Here is a 21,398-nt window from a genome sequence, read left to right as displayed (position 1 = left end):
AGAAAGACTGGATCAACTGGACTTGTATTCACTGGAGTTCAGAAGAACGAGAGGGGATCTCATAGAAACGTTTAACATTCTGACGGGTTTAGACAGGTTAGATGCAGGAAGAATGTTGGGGAAGTCCAGAACCAGGGGTCACAGTCTAAGGATAAGGCGTAAGCCATTTATAGGACCAAGATGAGGAGAAACTTCTTCACCCAGAGAGTGGTGAACCTGTGGAATTCTCTACCACAGGAAGTTGTTGAGGCCAATTCACTAAATATATTCAAAAAGGAGTTAGATGTAGTCCTTACTACTAGGGGGATCAAGGGGTATGGCGAGAAAGCAGGAATGGGGTACTGAAGTTGCATGTTCAGCCATGAACTCATTGAATGGTGGTGCAGGCTCGAAGGGCCGAATGGCCTACTCCTGCACCTATTTTCTATGTTTCTATGATACAAAGATGGGTGGGAGAGCAAAGCGTGAAGACACAAAAAATTTACAAAGGGAAATAGACAGGCTAAGTGAGTGGGCAAAAATGTGGAAGTTGGAGTATAATGTCGAAAAATGTGAGGTTATCCACTTTGGCAGAAAAAAATAGAAAAGCAAATTATAATTTAAATGGAGAAAAATTGCAACGTGCTGCAGTACTGAGAAACCTTGTGCATGAAACACAAAAAGTTAGTATGCAGGTACAGCAAATAATCAGGAAGGCAAATGGAATGTTGGCCTTTATTGCAAGAGGGATGGAGTATAAAAGCAGAGAAGTCCTGCTACAATTGTACAGGGTATTGGTGAGGCCACACCTCGAGTACTGCGTACAGTTTTGGTGTCCGTATTTAAGGAAGGATATACTTGCATTGGAGGCTGTTCAGGGAAGGTTCACTAGGTTGATTCTGGAGATGAGGGGATTGACTTATGAAGATAGGTTGGGCCTCTACTCATTGGAGTTCAGAAGAATGAGAGGTGATCTTATCAAAACATGTAAGATAATGAGGGGGCTCGACAAGGTGGATGCAGAAAAGATATTTCCATTCATAGGGGAAACTAAAACTAGGGGACATCATCTCAGAATAAGGGGCTGCCCATTTAAAACTGAGATGAGGAGGAATTTCTTCTCAGAGGGTTGTAAATCTGTGGAATTCTCTGCCCCAGAGAACTGTGGAGGCTGGGTCGTTGAATATATTTGAGGCAGAGATGGACAGATTTTTGAGCGATAAGGGAATAAAGGGTTTTGAGCAGCGGGCAGGGAAGTGGAGCTGAGTCCATGATCAAATCAGCCATGATCTTATTAAATGACGGAGCAGGCTCGAGGGGCCAAATGGTCTACTCCTGCTCCTATTTCTTATGTTCTTACGTTCAGCTGAGGTGAATCAGAGCCAGTCAATGTTAGAGAGATGGAAGTAGGCAGTCTTGGAGATGGAGCGGACACGCGGTTAGAAGCTCAGCTCAGGGTCAAACACAATACCAAGGTGCTCAGCTTCAGGCAGTTGCCAAGGATAGAAACAGTAGTCGGGGAACGGAGTTTGCGGCAGGGACCAAAGACAATGGCTTCAGTCTTCCCAATATTTAGTTGGAGGGAATTTCTGCTCATCCAATGTTGAAGTCAGACAAGCAGTGCGACAAATCAGAGACAGTGGAGGGGTCCAGAGAGATGGTGGTGAGATTGAGCTGAGTGTCGTCGGTGTATATGTGGAACTTGATATGTTTTCGGATGATATTGTCGAGGGGTAGCACGTGGATGAAAAATAGAAGTAGCAATTAAACAAGATACAATAGGCACAACAGTTAGCAGACATTCACAAATTGGCTTTGGATGGTGATAGGATTGTCTCATACTTGGATATTGTAAATTCCAAGGTATATGAATCAACCTTCAGCTTGATGCAGAAAATCAACGTCCACAAAGTTATCATTTCAGGCTGTGACCAAAACATCTGAGGGGAGAAATTCCCCAGCGCCCTGATTGGGGGCGGTAACAACTCTGGCCGGGATTTCCTGCGCCCAGCGCGGAAGTCCCGCCCCGCGGTTACTGTCCCTCACAGGAAATGGACGCAATCTCGCACGCTCCACTTCCTGTAGGGGTGGATTCCGGGGCTCTACTGGGGCGAGTCGGTCTGCGCTACATGGCTGCTCCGCGTAGCACTGACGCATTTCAACGCCCCTCCCCTTCAGTTAAAGGGGAGGGCTGCTGTGCACTCTGCTGGGCCTCTGAGGGCCACCAGGGCGACGTGGAGCCAAGGCCACAGCCTGGCACCAAAAACGGAGTGCCGGGCTGCATGAAGGCGGCACGCAAGGGAGGCAGAATTCAGGCCAACCAGTGAGTGTGCCAAACCGCCAAGATGGCGGCGCGGGGCGTTCCCCACCTCCCCTTTAACTTCCATCCCGCGAGCGGAGGTCAGCATGCGATTTGCGACCCGCGAGGCTGGCGCCGACACCACCCGCGGCAGCCTCACGGGGCACAGGGCAATGTCCGCCGCAGGGTGGAAAGGGATCGGCACGCAGCGCTAAGGGGTCGCTGCACACTCCGATGATATCATCGCTGGTTGCCCTGAGGCGCTACCAGCGGGGCATGGCACTACTGTGGCAGCGCCTCCGCTATCTCCCATGCAATTTCATGGGAGTTGGTCGTGCCCACCCCCCGGGCGAAAACTGTTTTGCGCCCCGCTAGCACCCTCCGGAGGCATTGCGGGCGTCGCAAAACAGGGCAATTTTGCTCCCCTGATTTTTACAGAACATCTTCACATAAATATTCTCTATCCAATCATCACTTAGTTTCTCTCATTAAAAAAAAATCATAGCACTTTACAGTGACAAATGCTAAAATACCAGCAGATCTCCCACAGTACTGCTCACGAACTGATGAGGAACAGATCAGGCTTTGTATCTGGGATGGTTAGGTGTGGGAAGGAGCCGGCATGGGCAGGAGTCAATACTGGATTCTGGGCTGAAGTTTGGGGTGCGTAGGTAGCAGGGCTGGATGTTGGGGAGACAGGTTGATTTACAAAAAAAAGAAGAAAGCAAGCTCGGCCTGGAAGTGAAATACAGATGAGAATTAGGAGTGGAGTGCAGGTAGGTAGGGTGGAAAGTCCTTGAATTGAGTCTGAGAGTTTTGGATCCCCAAATGTTCCTAAATCACAGTGCTATAAATGAAGTGGCAGGTTTATGCAGCTAATCTCTCTACCATTTTATTCCTTGGAACATGTAATAATCCATTTATTGTAGAATTCACCACATTTAAAACAACACCATGAATAAAAGCTTTTTTCTTGGTCTGGGCCCCAAGTGCGGAGTGTCATGACAGCAGCATCCTGAAACAGCTATTTGTTTGCTGTAACATGACGGTATAGACCATTTTGGCGCAATGTGACGAAGGAGGAACGATTTTTGCATAATGATGGGTGAATAAAGTAGAAATAGCCAATTAGATAAAAATACATAATCAATGAGAAAGAAAACTAACACAGACTCAGTGGTCATGAAGGTAGAGAAGTGGAACCAAGTAGGCACCAAGCTGCTTAAATATCTCATCAACAAAATGAGGTAAGAACAAACAGATGTCCAAGACAATCAACGGTGGTAGGGACTGGTGGATGGTGCTGGCGATCAGTACATATTATTCTCTTAGTCTGGCACATCGACTCAAATCCAGTCCACACCAATGAAATTTAAACCTTTCGCTGTCAGCTCTAAGGGCACTACATGAAATGTACTTGAGCATTCTAAATATCTAGTGGATGAGGGTCCACATCAAAAGAATAGCCAGCAATTCTGGTAAATGGCTAAGTTCAGCCTATTGTAGGTGGTACTCTTGAGATTGGGTTCAAAGCACACTGCAGCTGGTTCTGCTATATCACCATGCATGCTAAACAGCAATAGCAGCATGCTATAGACGGAGCAAAGCAATCCCACAGCCAATGGATCATGCCAAATCTCTGCAGCCCTGCATCATCCAGTTGTGAACGGCGGTAGACAATTAAGCAACTAACAGGAGGAGAAGGCTCCATGTACACCGGTGGAGCCCAGCACGAGTACAAAAAACGAGGCTGAAGAGTTTGCAACCATCATCAGCCAGAAGTGCCAAGTAGATGATCCTTCTCTGCCTCCTCCTGAGCTCCCCACCATCACAGATGCTAGTCTTCAACCAATCCGATTCACTCAACGTGGCATCAAAAAACTGTTGTGTACACTGGACACAGGAAAGGCTATGGGCCCCGACAATATCCCAGCTGAAGGTCTGTGCTCGAGAACTAGCTGCAGCCAAGCTGCTCCAATACAGTTACAAGACAATGTATGAAATTGCCCAGGCATGCCCTATCCACAAAAAGCAGGACAAATCCAACCAACCAATTACCGCCATATCCACCTACTCCCAATCATTAGCAAACTGGCAGAAGATGCCATGAACACTAACCAATAACCTGCTCATTGGTGCTAAGTTTGGTTTCCATCAGGACCACTTGGCTCCAGGCCTAATTACAGCCGTAGTCGACATATGGACACAAAGGCTGAATTCCAGAGATGAGGTGCGAGTGACTGCCCTTGACATCAAGGCAGTATTCGATCAAGTGTGGCATCAAGGAGCCCTAGAAAAACTGGTCAATGGGACCAGGTAGAAAAATGTCCATTTGTGCCAGGTATGACCTCAGTCACTAGAGATGGTTGTGGTTGTTGAAGACCAATCATCTCAGCCCCAGAACATCGCTGTAGGAGTTTCTTAGGGCAGTGCCCTAGGCCTAACTATGGTCAGCTGCTTTATCAATGACCTTCCCTCCATCATAAAGTCAGAAGTGGGTTTGTTCGCTGATGATTGCACAGTGTTCAGTTCCATTTGCAATTCCTCAGATAATGAAGCAGTCCGAGCCCGCATGCAGCAAGACCTGGACAACATCTAGGCTAGGGCTGATAAAGTGACAAATAAGATTCACGCCACACAAGTGCCAGGCAATGACCATCTCCAACCTCCTCTGCTTGATATTCAATGGCATTATCACCAAATCCCCCACTAGCAACATCCTGGGGTCATCATTGACCAGAAATTGAACTGGACCAGTCACATAAGTTCTGTGGCTACTGAAGCAGGTCGGAGGCTGGGTATTCTGTGGCAAGTGGCTCAACTCCTGATTTCCCATAGCCTCTCCGTCACCTACAGGACATGTCAGGAATGTGATGGAATACTCTCCACTTGCCTGAATGTGTGCAGCTGCAACAACACTCAAGTAGGAGAGTGTTCCATCACATCACCATCAAGGACAATCCTGGAATTCCCTGCCTAGCAGCGGTGTGGGAACACCTTCAACCATATGGACTGCAGCGTTTCAAGAAGAAAGCCCACCACCTTCTCATATCAGCTGGGGATGGACAATAAATGTTGGCCTCGCCAGTGATGAGCACATTCCGAGAATTAATTTTTTTTTAAACTATGAGAATTATTGATGTTGACACTAGGAACAAAAAGTGAAGCATCCTATCCCTAGCTCTGACATCTCTCACCAGTAATGTACCATTATTTTTGATTAAAAAATTCATCACAATGATACCATATTTACCTTCTGTCATAGCCAGGTCCATAAGCATACTGCTGCCGCTGAGCCATACTCAAGTTGGCCATTCCTCCTGATGGAGTACGGTTGTATAGATCCTGCATTCCACTGTTAGGCATTACTCCAGGAGGCATAAAAGGGTCATTACTCCCAGGCACTATGGTGAAATAGGTCAAGTTAGTTTAAAAAACAGCTCATTACGGCACAAATACCAAATTAAATAGAATACTGCTAATGTAAAAACAATTTCTGAAAATTTATCTCTACACATCCCATATGCAATAAATGGATATCTGATACACCGAATAGTTTCAGAATTGGCAGAACTGTTACCTTTACAAGTCCCGATTATGTTGATTATTACAATAGCCTTAATTAGTTCCTTTCTGGTTTTGCTCTCAAGTCATATAGCATACACCTCATCAACTAGCTCAGGAACTAGTACTAATTGATTTCACTTGTCTCATTATACTTATTTGTGGAAATGTGGAGGGGCTTATTCATTCAATCCCTGATGCAGTACCATAGATTATTTATTTATATATATTGCAATTCTTTATTTGTGTTTATGAAAGTGCTCCAGAACAAGGACCAGCTGGAAAAGGAGATTGTAATAAACAGCTCGTCTTTTATCTCCTTATTCAAGTTGGACTTCAGATCTTTTTTCATACAATGTTGAAGTATAACCATATAGAATTATTACAGGGGCTAAGGTTGTATTAGACTAATTTATGTAACAACAACTTACATTTATATAGCTCATTTAACATAGCAAATCGTTCCAAGGCGACTAACAAGAGCAATGTCAATAAAAACATTTTTGATACTGAGCCACAGGAGAAGATATCAGAACAGTTGACCAAAAGCTTGATCAAAGAAGTTCGTTTTAAGGAGCATTTTAAAAGGAGGAGAAAGAGGTAGAGAGGTTTAGGGAGGGAATTCCAGTGCTGAGGGCCAAGGCAGCTGAAAGCATGGCTACCAATGGTGGAGTGATCAAAATCAGGGATGTGCAAGAGGCCAGAATTGGAGGAGTGCAGATATCGCAAAGGCTTGTAGGGCTGAAAGAAGTTACAGAGATAGGGAGGGGCGAGGCCATGGAGGGATTTGAAGACAAGGATGAGCATTTTAAAATTGAGACATTGTTGGACCGGGAGCCAGTATAGGTCAGCAAATACAGGGATGATGGGTAAATAAGCCTTGGAGCACCGGTCAAAAGAGCATTGGAATAATCGAGTCTAGAGGTAACAAAGGCATGGATGAGGGTTTCAGCAGTAGATGAGCTGAGGTAGGGTCGGAGTCGAGCGAAGTTACAGAGGTGGAAGTAGGCAGTCTTGGTGATGGAGCGGATATGTGGCTATATGACAAGCTTCTGGGGCTTTCAGTCAGAACATTGTATCAGATTTAATGGGGAATGGCTTCTCCCTTCTCCTCTTCCACCACATCCAAGTTGCATGATTATAAGTTGTATATCCTTGAGTATATATAAAAATGAAATATGTAACTTCTAAAGCTAGCAAAGATTGCTCCCACATCGGATTATAAACCTAATGGGCCAAATTCTTGTTTGAAAAACAGTTTCTTTCTTAATCCTTAAATCTCATTGGTTAAGGATATAGACTGTTGTTTCCACCATTCACTAAGGTTCCAGATGCTCCGTTGCCCTCGCCACACCATTAACAGCTCATACTTCCAGCAAGTTACAGCACAAATGTTTGAGTTGAAGCATGCAGGAAAAGGTCCAATTTACAGCATATGCAGTGAGATGCCCTGATGCAGCTAGATTTGGTCTAACATAGTGAGTACCTCCATTGTCAACATCAAACATATTGTTGATTACCTGAAAAAATGGGTGGCCAACAATTGAAAATGGAAGGGAGGAGGCGGAGAGCAGGGGAAGAAAAGCACCCCAGCTGTTGCATTGACCCAAGGCGTGCATGATGATATATTCAGATGGGTAAATAAATGGGTGACCAGTCTGCCTCCCCCCGAAACAGGGTTGCTTGAATCTTAGGTGAATATGCCATCATGCGAGCCTTGGGTGTCAATGTGGCCGGCCACCCATTTTTCAGGTGCAAACCAGGCAGCCATGAGCTGAATATTGTCGGATCTACATCATAAAAATCAGGTAAAATAACCAGCTGGAAGCTGCTCAATGAAGGGCCCAGGAAATTTTGAGTTTTATTTTTGTGGGCATGAGAAGCAGGAGTGCTCCCCCTGGGCCCATAAAAAAACTCTGTCCCATTGTCTGCCTATTCAAGGTCCTCCCCAAGATCGGCAACCCCCACAAGACTCGACCTACTGGCTAGCTCAGTATAGAAGCCGGCCGATTTCCCACCCTCCTACAACCGACCCGACCCAAATTCATGCCGGTATAAACGGGCTTAGCCGATTTTATACCCATTTCAAACTGGAGGGTATGACATGATAGCCATTACTGAGACATGGCTGCAAGATGGGAACTAAATATACTAGGTTATAAGGTCAATAGGAAAGATAGCAAATATGTCAGAGGGGAAGGAGTAGCCTCAGTGAAAAAGGATGAAATCACTTCAATGATAAGAGAGGATATAACTGAGAAGTAAGCAGGCAGTGGAGATTTTATGGATAAAATTAAGAAACAGGAAAGGATTTAGGACTGTAGTGGGAGTTGTGAAGTGGCAACAGCTGTGAAGTGTTAGATTGTATAAATGCAGAGATTAGACAAGCATGCAGTAAAGGCAGAATGGGGGATTTTAACTTTCATCTAGATTGGGATACGCAGACTAGCACCTGTCAGAAAGGTAGTGAATTTCTGGAGTGTGTCCGGGATAGTTTTCGACCACAATATCTCCTAGAGGCAACAAGCGAGCAAGCCATATTAGATTTAGTAATGAGTAATGAGCCTAACTGTGCATGAACATTTATCCAATAGCGATCATAACATGATCGAGTTCAACGTAGCATTTGAAAGGGAGAAACAAAAAGAGCCACTAAGATTCTAGATTTGGCTAAGGCCCACTTCAACAGGATGAGACAGAGATGTCCATAGGGCAATTCTGTTAATGGGTAAAACGACAGATGATCAGTGGGAGATGTTCAAAAAATAATTCAAGGTGATACAGAACCAGTTTATACCCTTCAATGTAATTTATGCATGTGAGTGTGCTTGTGGTATGAATGTGTGTTTGTGGGGAGGCTTTGAAAACCCTCAGCTCCACTGGCATAAGTATGATGGAGCGGGCACCGGCGACCTCTGCTCATGACCCCACTGGAGTACTGAGGGTTAGGAGGGGTTACGTACCTTCAGCAGCTGCTTGCACCAGTATTGGGAGATCTTGGGTGCCCGATAGAGGAATGGGGTTGGGGCTGTGAAGAGGGCGACTGGATTGGACGTTACCAAGGTCCAGGTCACTTGTTGGATCGTGGGCAGGTACAGCAGGAGCAGCAGGAGCGGCAAGTGATCATGGAACGACGTGATTGGGGCCCAGGAGAGGCGTGAGTTCGAGGTCCAGAAGAGACAAGGCCCAGTGGCAGCATGGGCCAGCCCACACTGCAATATGTGTGCGCACTAGGTCCATGCAACAGAAGAGCTGGTCTCCAGTCGTCTTGGCTAATCCTTGCCACTGGACCAAGACCTAGCTCTGTCAAGCCTGTGTGGTGGCTGGTGTGCAACGGCCACCACACGTTAAAAAAAATCCACACACAGGCATCTTCCACCCTTCAACATGTAGTTTGGGACTTGGAATATCAGGTCCTTCATTGAACTCAGCCCTTTTTGGCGTGGAAGCAAGTCATCCTCGACATAAGGGACTTCCTATGATGATGATGATACCCTGAGGGGCAAGAACTTTACGTGCCATAAAAAACAGCCATGGACAACTAAAGAGGTGAGGGACAGCATAAAACTATTCACAGTATTTATTAAAGACTTAGAGGATGGCATAGAAAGTCATATATTCAAATTTGCCGATGACACAAAGATGTGTGGCATTGTAGGCAGTGTGGATGAAAGCATAAAATTACAAAGGGGTATCAATGGATTAAGTGAATGGGGAAAAAACTGTGGCAAATGGATTTCAATATAGGCAAATGTGAGGTCATCCGCTTTGGACCTAAAAAGGATAGTACTTTCTAAATGGTGAAAAGCTAACAACAGTGGAGGTCCAGGTACATAGAATCATTAAGATTATTAAATGTTATGAACAAGTACAGAAAATAATCAAAAAGGCTAATGGAATGCTGGTCTTTATATCTAGAGGACTAGAGTACAAGGGGATAGAAGTTATGCTGCAGCTATACAAGACCACACCTGTAGTACTATGAGCAGTTCTGGACACCTTGGAGGGAGTGCAACGTAGGTTTATCAGAATAATACCCGCTCTCCAAGGGTTAAGTTACGAGGAGAGATTACACAAATTAGGGTTGTATTCCCTAGAATTTAGAAGGTTATGGGGTGATCTGCTTCAAGTTTTCAAGATATTAAGGGGAACTAGAGAGAAACGACTTCCGCTGGTAGAGGATTCTATGACTAGGGGACATAGTCTAAAAATTAGAGCCAGACTTTTCAGGAGTGGAATTAAGAAACATTTTTACACACAAAAGGTGGTAGAGATTGATAGATTTTTGTTAAGCGATATGGGCCAAATATGGAGTTTAGGTTGCCAATCAGTCTTGAATTGAATGGAGGAACACGCTCAAGGGGTCAATAATCTACTCCTGTTCCTATGTTCATAAGTCTAATTTTTTGGAATGTCACTTATTGAGCACTTAATTGTTAACTGACAGCAAGAGGGGAGGGGAGGAGAACATGGGATAACATTTGGTTCAGTTTTTTAAGATTTTAAAGGAGGCACATGGAGTTGATCATGTGACACTGACTGTACAAGTGACCAAAAAAGTAAACATACAATCCACATTTTAATGGAAGCATAGAATAATTTTACGTAGCATATAACAAGATTATGTAGCATAACTGTCTCAAGTCAATTTAGTAATAAGGGTAATAAACAACTTTTACTCCATCACTCGTGGGGAACAGACAGGCAGAAAGCAGTCTCTCCCGAATTAATCGCGAATCACGCGATTTTTAATGAAAATCCCTCCAACTTGCGATTCACCTCAGAAAATTCGCGAGTTGAATGGTTAATTCCAAACCAGAACTTCTGTACAGAAAAAAAAGCAAACGCCCGCACTCCTCTAGTCTATATATAGTGTTCCAATTCCGAAAGGGGACGGGTTCCCATTACCTGGACACTGATTGATTGACAGGTACATTTTGATGGAATCTTCGCAAAGCATAAAGGAGGTGTAACTGTGCCAGTAAGACACTGACTGATTGACCCTGCAGGATGATCCAGGGGGAGGGGGTGGGGCTAATTGCTTGTCCGCTAATTGGTTGAGGAGTTTTGATCTTTCTTATATAACAAAGTTTCAATGCAGGTTAAGTATGTGGCGTACAAGATGGGTGTCAAAACAGTTCTTTATGGTTCAAAATTATGAGGTGTGCAACGGAAGGCTTCCTTTAATCCTTGTGTGAAATCCAGAAACTAAGCTGTGTGCGAAGTTGCAGCAAAAAGGGGAAATAGTTTATGAAGGTTGGTGCAGGAAATATGAACACTAAATCTTGCACAAAGGCCACAGTGTATAAGAAACATTGCATTGAAAAATTGTAATGTGCAAGCTATCAAGTCAAAGGAATCAGACATTAATTTTCTTAAATTGTCTTCATTTTATTTTGGCTAAAATTGCACATAGTGCATTGAGCTGTTTTTTCAAGGTGGGAAGAGAACAAGCGGTGAAGAGGCATAGCGAGGGAGTTCCAGAGAAAGAGAGACGAGACAGCTAAAGGTTCTGCCTCCAATGGTGAGGCAAAGGAACTGGGAATGCATAACAGCCCAGAATCAAAAGGCTAAAGGATGCAAGAGGGGGTATAGAACTGGAGGAGGGTGCAGAAAGTTGGACTGAGGTTGTGAAGAGATTTGAAGATACCGACAAAGATTCTAAATTTAAAAAGTGTTGGGGGACACACAGCCAAAGGTAGTTTGTGAAAATGTGGATAATGGGTGAACAGGATTGAGGGCAGAAAAGAGTAAGAGTGGCTAAGTTTTGGACATGCCAGAAATAATGGAGATTGGAGAGTCAGAGCCATAAAGAGCGCAATGGAGAAAAATATTCTGTCGGTGACAAAAGCATGGATAAAGAGTTTCAGCAGTCCTGGAGTTGAGGTGAGAGCAGAAGCAGGCAATATTGCAGAGATGGAAACCAGAAGTTATGCTGTTTGGAGCTCAGTTGTGGATCAAACAGAGGTCAAGATTTCGTACTGTCTGGTTCAGCCTGAATGAGTGGCTGGGGAGGAGGATGGAGTCAGTGACAAGGAGCAGAGATTATGGTGTTGGCCAAAAACAACGATAAAAGGCATTGTTACTTGTGGACTATCTCAGACAGAGCATGTATAATAGTGTAGGTTTTGGTATTGGTTCACAAGAGTTGAGGCTTGATTTTAACAGCAGGTATCAAACAGACATGCAGTGAGCAGAATGCTCGCCTCTTCCTGCTGGCAGGTGGGCCAAGCCAAAAAATATATATGCTTAATTGTATAACTCATTTATATTAGTCATCGTAACCTTAAACTGAGATGCCTGGCAGCATGGTGATAACTAGTAGGATTTTTAAAAGGTTTTTTGTAAAGCATTTTCGGATGCAGTAATATAGTTTTTATAAAGAGCTGTGACCGGTTAGAGATGAATTAAAGTCACTAATGAGGTTTATAAACAAACTACCAATCTATGTATGATTTATGTGAGAATAAAACAGCAATTCATAATTTACCAAATCTCATGATTTTTAAGAGTTTGTCTCATGATTTATGAGAAGATGTGAGTTGGCATTATTGAGAAAGTTATTTGGCCAAAGAAAATCTGCAGGGTGCTCCCAGTGACTCAGTGTGTTTATTCAGCGAGCAGCTGAACTATACAGATCAGGAGACTCCCTGGCCGCAGTGCACCTGGGTTAGGGAAGGAAAACTGACCAACTTCCTTGCTACTGATTACTATCCATTAGTTGTGGATAATAATTAAAAAACATTGGATAGATAGAACTTGCATTTATCTCGCACATTTCACGACTACAGAATGTCACAAGGTGCTTCATGACTAAAAAAAAGTACTTTTGAAGCGTATTCATTATTGTAATGTAGGCAAGCATAGTAGCAGATTTGGACACAGCAAGGTCCCACCAATAGTATTCTATTTTAGTAATGTTGGTTGAGGGATGTTGGCCAGGACACCGGGAGAACTCCCCTGTTCTTCTTCAAATAATGTCATGGATCATTTGCATCCACCTGAGAAGGCAAACTCGGTTTAACATCTCATCTGAAACAAAGCACCTTTGACAGTGCAGCATTCCCTCAGTACTGCAGCGGTCAGCCAACTGTACAGTACTGCAGTGCTCACATTTCTAGAGTGGGGTCTGAACTCATGACGTTCTGACTCAGAAACAAGAGTGCAACCTCTGAGGCAAGGCTGACACCTGACAGGTTTGAGGGTGAAAATATGCAGCATTAGAAATGGAAACAAGAATATCTTAGCTTCTAGCAGATCTCCTGGAGCTCTGCTCATTGCTGATTGGCACAGCACAAATCCTATTGCTTTTGAGTTCATTTTGTTTTAAGACGCTGTAGGGTTGGCTACCTGGAAATCAGCTCATCAAGAATGAGGGCACTTAAAACGTCTGCTTCCACTCTGAAGCAGCAGGCAGCTGCTTCAGAATGGAGTGTGGAGTGTGTCTGAGTCACTGGAGATAATGGCTAGAAGGCAGGGCATTGAAGACAGGTTAGGGCAAAGAATGCAGGTGAGAGACAGGTTGTCAGTGGAGTCGAATGGCTAGAGTCACAGGGGATGCACAAAGAATTGGTGGGTGAACTCTTTACAGCACTCATCTGGTTTTTTAAATATATTTCTGGTACCGGTCATACAGGTTGAAGATGAAATTGGCAGAGAATTGTCATGCCAGGTTTCAGTTTCTGGTTTGGGGTTAAAATTGATCTATCCTGACCATGTGACCTATGGTGCCACTTGGTTAGCATAGATGAATTTGCAGCACTAGAGGCCTCTGCAGTCTTACACATATCCTCTCTCCAGGTATACAATTCTATATTCTTACAGACACTAAACTTCGAATGATACCTAGATAGGTAATAGATTGTTTGAACTAAGACGTAGACAGTGTTAAAAACTGAATAAGGGAAATGTTGTGTAGAAATATTATGGGATATCAGAAAATGGCAGATATGTTAACTCAATTATTCACAAATCCAGACTGTGGACAAATCTCAGTTAAAACCAAGACAAATAAGACAAAACATATATAGTGCCCACCAATCACAGATGGTTTTGCATTCCAGTAGTCATGTGTCACCCAGGTTACTCTAGAGGGGCCGTATGATCTACGACTGCTCCTATTTCTTATGTTCTTATGTTACTTTGCATTAGCAAAGATAGAAAGGATTTGGATTCGACCAAGCAATCATTGGAAGTATCCATTTAACTGAAATCATTCCCACAAGGCAGGGTCAAGCTTGAGTGCATTTGATTCTAACTGTAAACAGGCTGAGGTTTCTGATGACTGAGTTGGCAAGACCATTGCAGACTGTGTCATATTGAACAGGAAGATCCCAGAATCGATCCTTGATCTGTGCTAAGCTAGCTGATATGAGAAACGGAAGTGCTACAATTGGAATTGGAAACCCGGGCTAGGGAAAGGGGCTGATGCTGGAAAGTGTGGGGTCAAGTTTCGCCCTGCGAGTCACACCTGATTTCTGTGCTCAAAACCGCACCGTAAACTTATCTCGGTATTCTCCACTCCCTCAGGTCGATCCAGGCCCTCAGCGCGGCACAGCACAAGCTGTGGGGGGCGGAGCCAGGTCCCTGCGTTAAAAACAGTGCCGGGATCGCTGCACATGCGCGCTACAGTGTGCACGCATGTGCAGTAGCTCCAGGCGCCCGAAACTGTGTGAGAGGGGCCTGAAGCACGCCGTCCCTAGCCCTGGCCAAATAGGCTCACATCGGACTGCACCTCCCTCCTCCAGCTCCTGCTCTGGCTGTGGCTCCCCCCCACCCCCCCAGCTCACGCTCCCTCTGGCTCTCTCCCACTCCCCCCCACACACCCCAAGCTCCCCCCCCCCCACCCCCCCGAGCTTCTGCTCCGCTGCCTGCCGCTCTCTCCCCACAACCTCCCCCACCCCCCAGCTCCTGCTCCCCCCACCCGCAGCTCCCGCTCCGCTGCCTGCTGCTCCCACCCCCCCCTCTTCACCCCCCCTCCCTCTCCTCTCCCCCCACCTCCTCCTCCCTCCCCTCCTCCTCTCCCCCACTCCCCTCGCTGTCAGAAACACAGACACTGACAGACAGAGAGAGACACTGACAGACAGAGAGACACTGAAACAGACAGAGGTAGAGAGAGACACACACTGACAGACAGAGAGAGAGAGAGACACTGACAGACAGAGAGAGACACTGACAGAGATAGAGAGAGGCACACTGGGGGGGGCCCATCCCAGCACGCTGATAGATGGCTCCCGGTGCTGCAGTCGGTGAGTAGAAACTTAGGCCCCACGTTTCCACACGCGGCGAAAAAGGTGCACCTCAGAGCTGGGCGCCTGTTTTTCGCACCGAATACGGCGCCGGAAAAAAAGTGCGGTATTAGGAGCTCGATGTCTGCTTGGCGCGGCGCACAGGGGGCGGAGCCTACCACTCGCGACGATTTTGTAAGTAGGAGGGGGCGGGTACAATTGAAATGAGGCTTCTTGGTGCCGGCAACCCTGCGCGTGCGCGTTGGAGCGTTCGCGCACGTGCAGTCTGAAGTAAACATTGGCACTCGGCCATTTTTAAAAATGCTGCAGAAAAAGTTAAGATTTGTTTCATGGACCCCTGCAAAGGCTTGTATTTTAATTTTCTTGATATTTCTGTGTGTGAGGGAGTGCTTTTAGCAGCACTGCTGAATAAATCACCTGCTGAAATCAGTGAATTCAGCTTTTCACTGCTAAACTTGCAGAACCAGTGCCTACAAATTAAGGACTGTGTGTTTTGAGAAATAAGAGTGCCAATTCAACTTTGCAATGGATCAACGTCCACCAAGAACAAAGAATTTCTTGCATGAGGAAGTGGAGATATTAGTCAACGTAATTGAGCAGAGATGGCAGGAGCTAGATACCAGCAACAGAGGTCGCATAAAAGTGCCACTAAAAGAAATGAAGAAACGCTGGAACCAAGTTGCAGAAGATTACTGCGCAGTGGTGCATACCAGGAGATCTGGAAGTCAGTGTAAAAAGAAATGGCACGACCTTGGTCAAGTAGTTAGTGTAAGTAATATTTCCCATTTTTAATTTAATCGTAATTGTAACCTGGCTATCTGTATGTCCCACCTTGCAGACTGACACACTGTAAAAAGTTATATTTTACTCTTTGCAGAAGAAATTGGCCCACAACAAAAGGGAGGCAACTCGGACAGGAGGAGGCACGCCCAATCTGCATCCACTGACACCCTTGGAACAGAGGGTAACTGCTATGATGAGTCGGACATGGAGTAAAGCAATCGGTACAGCACAAGCTGGGCCCGCACGCGAGGAAGAGGGTAAGTCCTGAAAATGCATCATGGCCCTTTAAATCAACCTGCTGCCTGGCCTGCTATGTGTGAGAGTACTCATGCCACCCATCCGGCCCCCTCCCTTGCTGTTAAGCATTTGACTGTTCTGATGTATTTTGCAGAACATGATGATGATGATGATGCTGCTGCTGCTGCCAACCCTGAGGATCCTGAAGGTACAGAACAAGAACCAGTACAACCAGCTGCGGACGAACCAGACTGGATGATGGCAGCGATGACTGAAATGTCTGCAGGGGAGAGCTTCCAATTTAATGTTTATGAGCCCCCATCAAGGGGCATCAGAGTTTCAACCCCTAGCATAGGTCTTGGTTCCACCTTCCATGGTTTCGCTTCCGATGTTGCGGGTCCCAGTGGTGCTGCTGGTATAATGCAGCATTCTACAGTCAGTGCACTACCGTCCGAGCCTGCGCCTCCCTCTCGCATAGGTTCTGGTTCCACCTACTATGGTTTTGATTCCGACGCTTCGGGTCCCAGTGTCGCTGCTGATATCATGGAGCAGTTTACACCCATTCGTCCAACATCCTAGCCCACGGCTCGCACTCGAGTGCTGTTGTCTGGAACACCGAGCGTCCTACCGTTCCAGCCCGAGCCTCTCCCTCTAGTTCTGCCGTCTGCAACACAGAGCGTCCCACAGTCCCAGCCTGCGCCTCCCTGTGTAGTCGTGCCGTTTGCAACACCGAGCATCCCACCGTCCGTGCCCGCGCCTCCCTGTGTAGTGGTGCCACGAGGCAGACCCAGGCAGAGGAGAAGGAGATTGGAGACACGCTCTCCTGAGATGCAGCATGCAACAGATGCGGCTCAGATTGTGGCATTGGGTATGGAGACCAATGAGCTTACCCGATCACTCATCGGTGGCGTCAATGCAGTAGGTGAAGAGTTGACGGTCCTGACAGGAGAAATAGCAGTAATGACACGGGAACTTAGGGAGGGAATGTCCGAGGGAGTGCAATCGACGGCACAGGCCATCAGGGAAGGCATGCAAGTGTCGGCACAGACCGTCAGGGTGGGCCTAGTTGAGGTAGCTACTGCAATAAGGGCACACAGCCCAGCCAATCAAATGACACCCCCATGAGGAAGTGAACATTCACTGAGATATGGATGAGACATGGTTGCAGCCTTTCTTTGCTGCTTTTGTTCTTGTTCTTGATGTAGCTGTAGTAGCGTTTTTCAAATTAAAATTATTTTGTAAGTTTTGTAACTTTACAACTTATAAGGGATCTTATGGTTTTTAAGTGATCTTATAGTGTAAATGCTCTCACATTTTTTTGTATCTTATTTAATTTTGCACCTAAAAAGTGATCCTGAAGTTTAAGTGTTCTTCAGAGTGTAAGATTTTTCACAATGAAACTGTTTTGTAAGTTTTGTAACTTTACAACATATAAGTGATCTCAGGGTTTTCAAGTGATCTTATCGTGTAAATGCTCTCACATTCTGTATCTTATTTAATTTTGCACCTAAAAAGTGATCCTGAAGTTTAAGTGTTCTTCAGAGTGTAACATTTTTCACATAGAAAGTGTTTTGTAACTTTTGTAACTTTACAAGTTTATAAGTGATCTTAAAGTTTTTAAGTGATCTTCAAGAGTCATATTAAAAATTATAGTTTGATACAACAAATATTTTATTAGAGTGACGTTAACTTTTCAATAAAATATTTTTTCATTAAAACTGTTTCATGTTCCATTAACACAACACAACGTAGGAACAACTGCAAAGAATAAACATGTCCATATGCGAAAGTGGTCACAGAGCCCTCAGGCATTAGTAGTTGAAGCATTCACGGATGAGCTGCTGGCGCAAGTCTCGAGCAATCGTTAAAGGGGCACGATGGATGGCCCTCCTCCAACCTCGTGCTCCGGCATCAGGCACTTGCATGCTTTCCTGATTGTCGTTATCATCCACATCCTGGTCTTCCGTAATACTATCATCATGCACTGGACCCTCACGTGGGTCTTCGGGTTCCACTACCAGCTCCTGCTGCCTCATGATGGCTAAGTTATGAAGCATGCAGCACACAACAGTGAAGTGACCGACAATCTGAGGAGAGTATTGCAACTGTCCTCCGGAATGGTCCAGGCATCGGAATCGCTGTTTCAATATGCCAATGGTCCTCTCAATGATGCTGCGCGTCGCAATGTGCGCCATGTTGTATTGACGGTCAGCTTCTGTCCGTGTCACGCGTAGGGGCGTCATGAGCCAGGTGGTCAGGCCGTACCCTTTGTCTCCCAGTAGCCAGCTCTGCCCTTCTGGCTGCTGCTCAAACATGTCAGATATAACGCTGTCGCGTAGGAAGAACACATCGTGGATGCTGTCAGGGTATCTCGCATCGATTGACATGATGCGCTGCTTGTCGTCACACACGAGCTGCACATTGATAGAGTGGAAACCTTTCCTATTTCGGAACTGCTCAGAATCCTCCACAGGTGCTTGCAAGGCTATGTGGGTACAATCAATGCAGCCCTGTACCTTTGGGAAGCCGGCAATCCTGAAGAAGCCCACAGCCCTCTCATGGATCGCTTGTGCAGTCATTGGGAAATTGATGAAGTCATTCCTTCGCGCATACAGTGCAGCCGTGACCTGGTAAACGCAGGCATATATTGCACGTTGAGAGATGGCACACACATCTCCAGTTGTAGCCTGAAATGATCCCAAGGCATAGAAAGAAAGTGCAGCTGTTACCTTCACTGCAACAGACAAGGCAGTTATCCTTCTGCTTCTGGGCTGCAAATCTGCTCTCACCATATCACAGATCTCAGCGACAACTTCTCTGCGAAAACGCAGCCTTTTCACACAATCAGCCTCGCTCATGTCCAGGTACGAGCGCCTGGTTCGATATTGTCGATGTGGGTAAGGTCTCCTGCCTATCAACCTACGGGCTACGACGTTCCTGGTGCGGTGAGCTCTAATCAATTCTCTCCTATGCAGTGAATTGATGGCAAACCATTGCATAATATGTGGTGTTGACAATGCAGCACCCATTCTGCAAATTTAAAAAGAAAACTGTCTATCTGGCTGCCTCTCCCTGTTCAAATGACCTCAGTCCCCCTCACAGCTCGAAGGCTGCTGCTGTACCTTTGGCTGCCGGCCAGCCACTGACGCCGCCCCTAAAGTGTGGCCGAATGGCCTCAAGAACCTTAATGAGCTGCGTGTGTCCTGCATTGATTCTTCGGCTCCCGGCCAGCCACTGACGCCGCTGCAATCCCATGGCCGAATGGCCTCAAGTCCGTACGAGTGCTGCATCTTCGCGGGGAATGAAGGCCTGCCTCAAGCACCGCAGCTCAGTTTAAAGGCTGCTTGCTGCCTGCCGCTGCCGTCGAGACACTGACGCCACACCCCTGCCTGAAAGGCCTGCCTGAAGCACTTTCACACAGGTAGGAACATGGTTTATTTAATCTTTTCTTTGCTTATAAATTTTTATTCAGCTTGGATTTATTTGTATAATATTTGTATAAGTATAACTAAGGATTGATTATAGAATTTAATGACTTCCCTCCCCCCTCCCCCCTCGTTCCCTACGCCTAATTTGTAACCTGCGCCTGATTTTTTAAAGTGTAGACAAGGTTTTTTCAAGGGTACAAAAATCTTCACTTACTCCATTCTAAGTTAGTTTGGAGTAGGTTTTCACTGTGGAAACTTTGAAATCAGGCGTCAGTGGCCGGACACGTCCCCTTTTGAAAAAAAAATTCTGTTCCAAAGTGAAACTGTTCTACCTGACTAGAACTGCAGAAAACTAAATGTGGAGAATTCCGATTTCTAAGATACTCCGTTCTACACCAATTGCTCCTAAAAATCAGGAGCAAATCATGTGGAAACTTGGGGCCTTAGTTTTTTATTTATTGATTTTTTTAAATTTTTAATTTTATTTTTTAATTTTTTTTGATTGATTTATTGATTTATTTATCATTTATTATTGATGATGGCTCTTTATTTGTAAAAGTGATGTGTTTCATGTTTGTAAACTTCCCTTTCCCCTCCCCCCATCTCTCTTCCTTATGCCTGATTTTCTAAGTGTAGGCAAGGTTTTTCTGAGCGTTCAAAAATCTACACTTGCTCCATTCTAAGTTAACTTGGAGTAAGTTTTCACTGCCTAAACTTTCAAAACAGGTGTAAGTGGCCAGACACGCCCCCTTTTGGAAAAAAAAATCTGTTCCAAAATGAAACAGTTCTAACTGACTCGAACTGGAGCAAACTAAATGCCGAGAATTGCAATTTCTAAGATACTCCATTCTAAACCAGTTGCTCCAAAAAAACAGGAGCAACTCAGGCCGAAACTTGACCCCTGTGTATGTATGGACATTGGATGAGGATATGACTGGACTTGGCTGTGATGCCCCCACAGATACATCAATACCGTAATGACAAATTATGATGCTATCTGCATCTCAAGAATGTGGAAGGTTCATAATGGACAGTCCGTCACACTATTGTAAGTATTTGTACTTATTTCATCTTCAATCAATGCACAACATAGAAAAATATGAGAGAGATTCTCCCCAGGTATAAACACTGGAGAGGTGTGGGTGATAAGGACAAACCCTCTTCACCATACCCTCCATACAGGTATAGAATGATTACTACACAGAACTAGGCAACAGCTGATTCCTTTTAAAATTATGTAGCAGAGTTTAAATGATTATTTTTTATGGGAATTTCCAATCAAGGTAATGTATCATTTATTTTTAGATGTGCACACATTTCTAACAGGATTTAACTGTATTTTACAAAATAGATCCTCTTTCCATTAACAGATCTATAAATATCTATATACATACATGCTTTCAACTGGTCACACTGATTACATCTATTTCTGGTACACAGAAAGGTTTCCCTTATCAAAATACATTTAATTCAATGAGTGAGATATATTTAGATTAACTGTGATCCCTCAGCCTCTCTGCATGTTCTTGTGCAATGACTGCCGTAGGTCCTCAGTGCTATTTTCACATCTCCATTGTAGTTTTAAAGTTGGACAATTAAAAGAAAATGAACTACCTTTCCTCATACCACCAAAGGGATCCTTATTGGGCTCATATGACATTCGACCCATCATTTCAGGCATATTCATGCCTGATTGGTATTGTGTATTCGGCGTCATGGAGCCCCATTTCTGGAATGCTGGGTCACTAACATCCGAGAAAGGATCCTGCACACTGATTGCATTATTCCTGTTCAAATTAAAAATAGAGAAGCTGATACTCGCAAACTCATACAGATCAATAATTTCAGACAAATTAAAAA

The 21,398-nt window shown here is 45.0% G+C and overlaps 1 protein-coding gene across 7 annotated transcripts in view; it reads right to left on the bottom strand.

Annotated features, from left to right (window-relative positions):
• arid1b (AT-rich interactive domain 1B) overlaps positions 1 to 21,398 on the bottom strand; it is a 646,010-nt gene that overhangs the window by 39,444 nt on the left and 585,168 nt on the right. For all 7 annotated transcript variants that reach the window (XM_070889678.1, XM_070889679.1, XM_070889680.1 and 4 more), the window contains 2 exons: positions 21,153 to 21,325; positions 5,532 to 5,682 (listed from right to left, as the gene is read on the bottom strand). In XM_070889678.1, coding sequence (XP_070745779.1) covers positions 5,532 to 5,682; positions 21,153 to 21,325 — 324 coding nt within the window. The remainder of the gene's footprint in view (positions 1 to 5,531; positions 5,683 to 21,152; positions 21,326 to 21,398) is intronic.

Source organism: Pristiophorus japonicus, chromosome 9 (assembly GCF_044704955.1).
Source record: "Pristiophorus japonicus isolate sPriJap1 chromosome 9, sPriJap1.hap1, whole genome shotgun sequence".
In the NCBI taxonomy this organism is placed as follows: Eukaryota; Metazoa; Chordata; class Chondrichthyes; family Pristiophoridae; genus Pristiophorus; species Pristiophorus japonicus.
The sequence above is the reverse complement of the archived record's forward strand: the minus strand, read 5'-3'. Positions and strand labels throughout refer to the sequence as shown.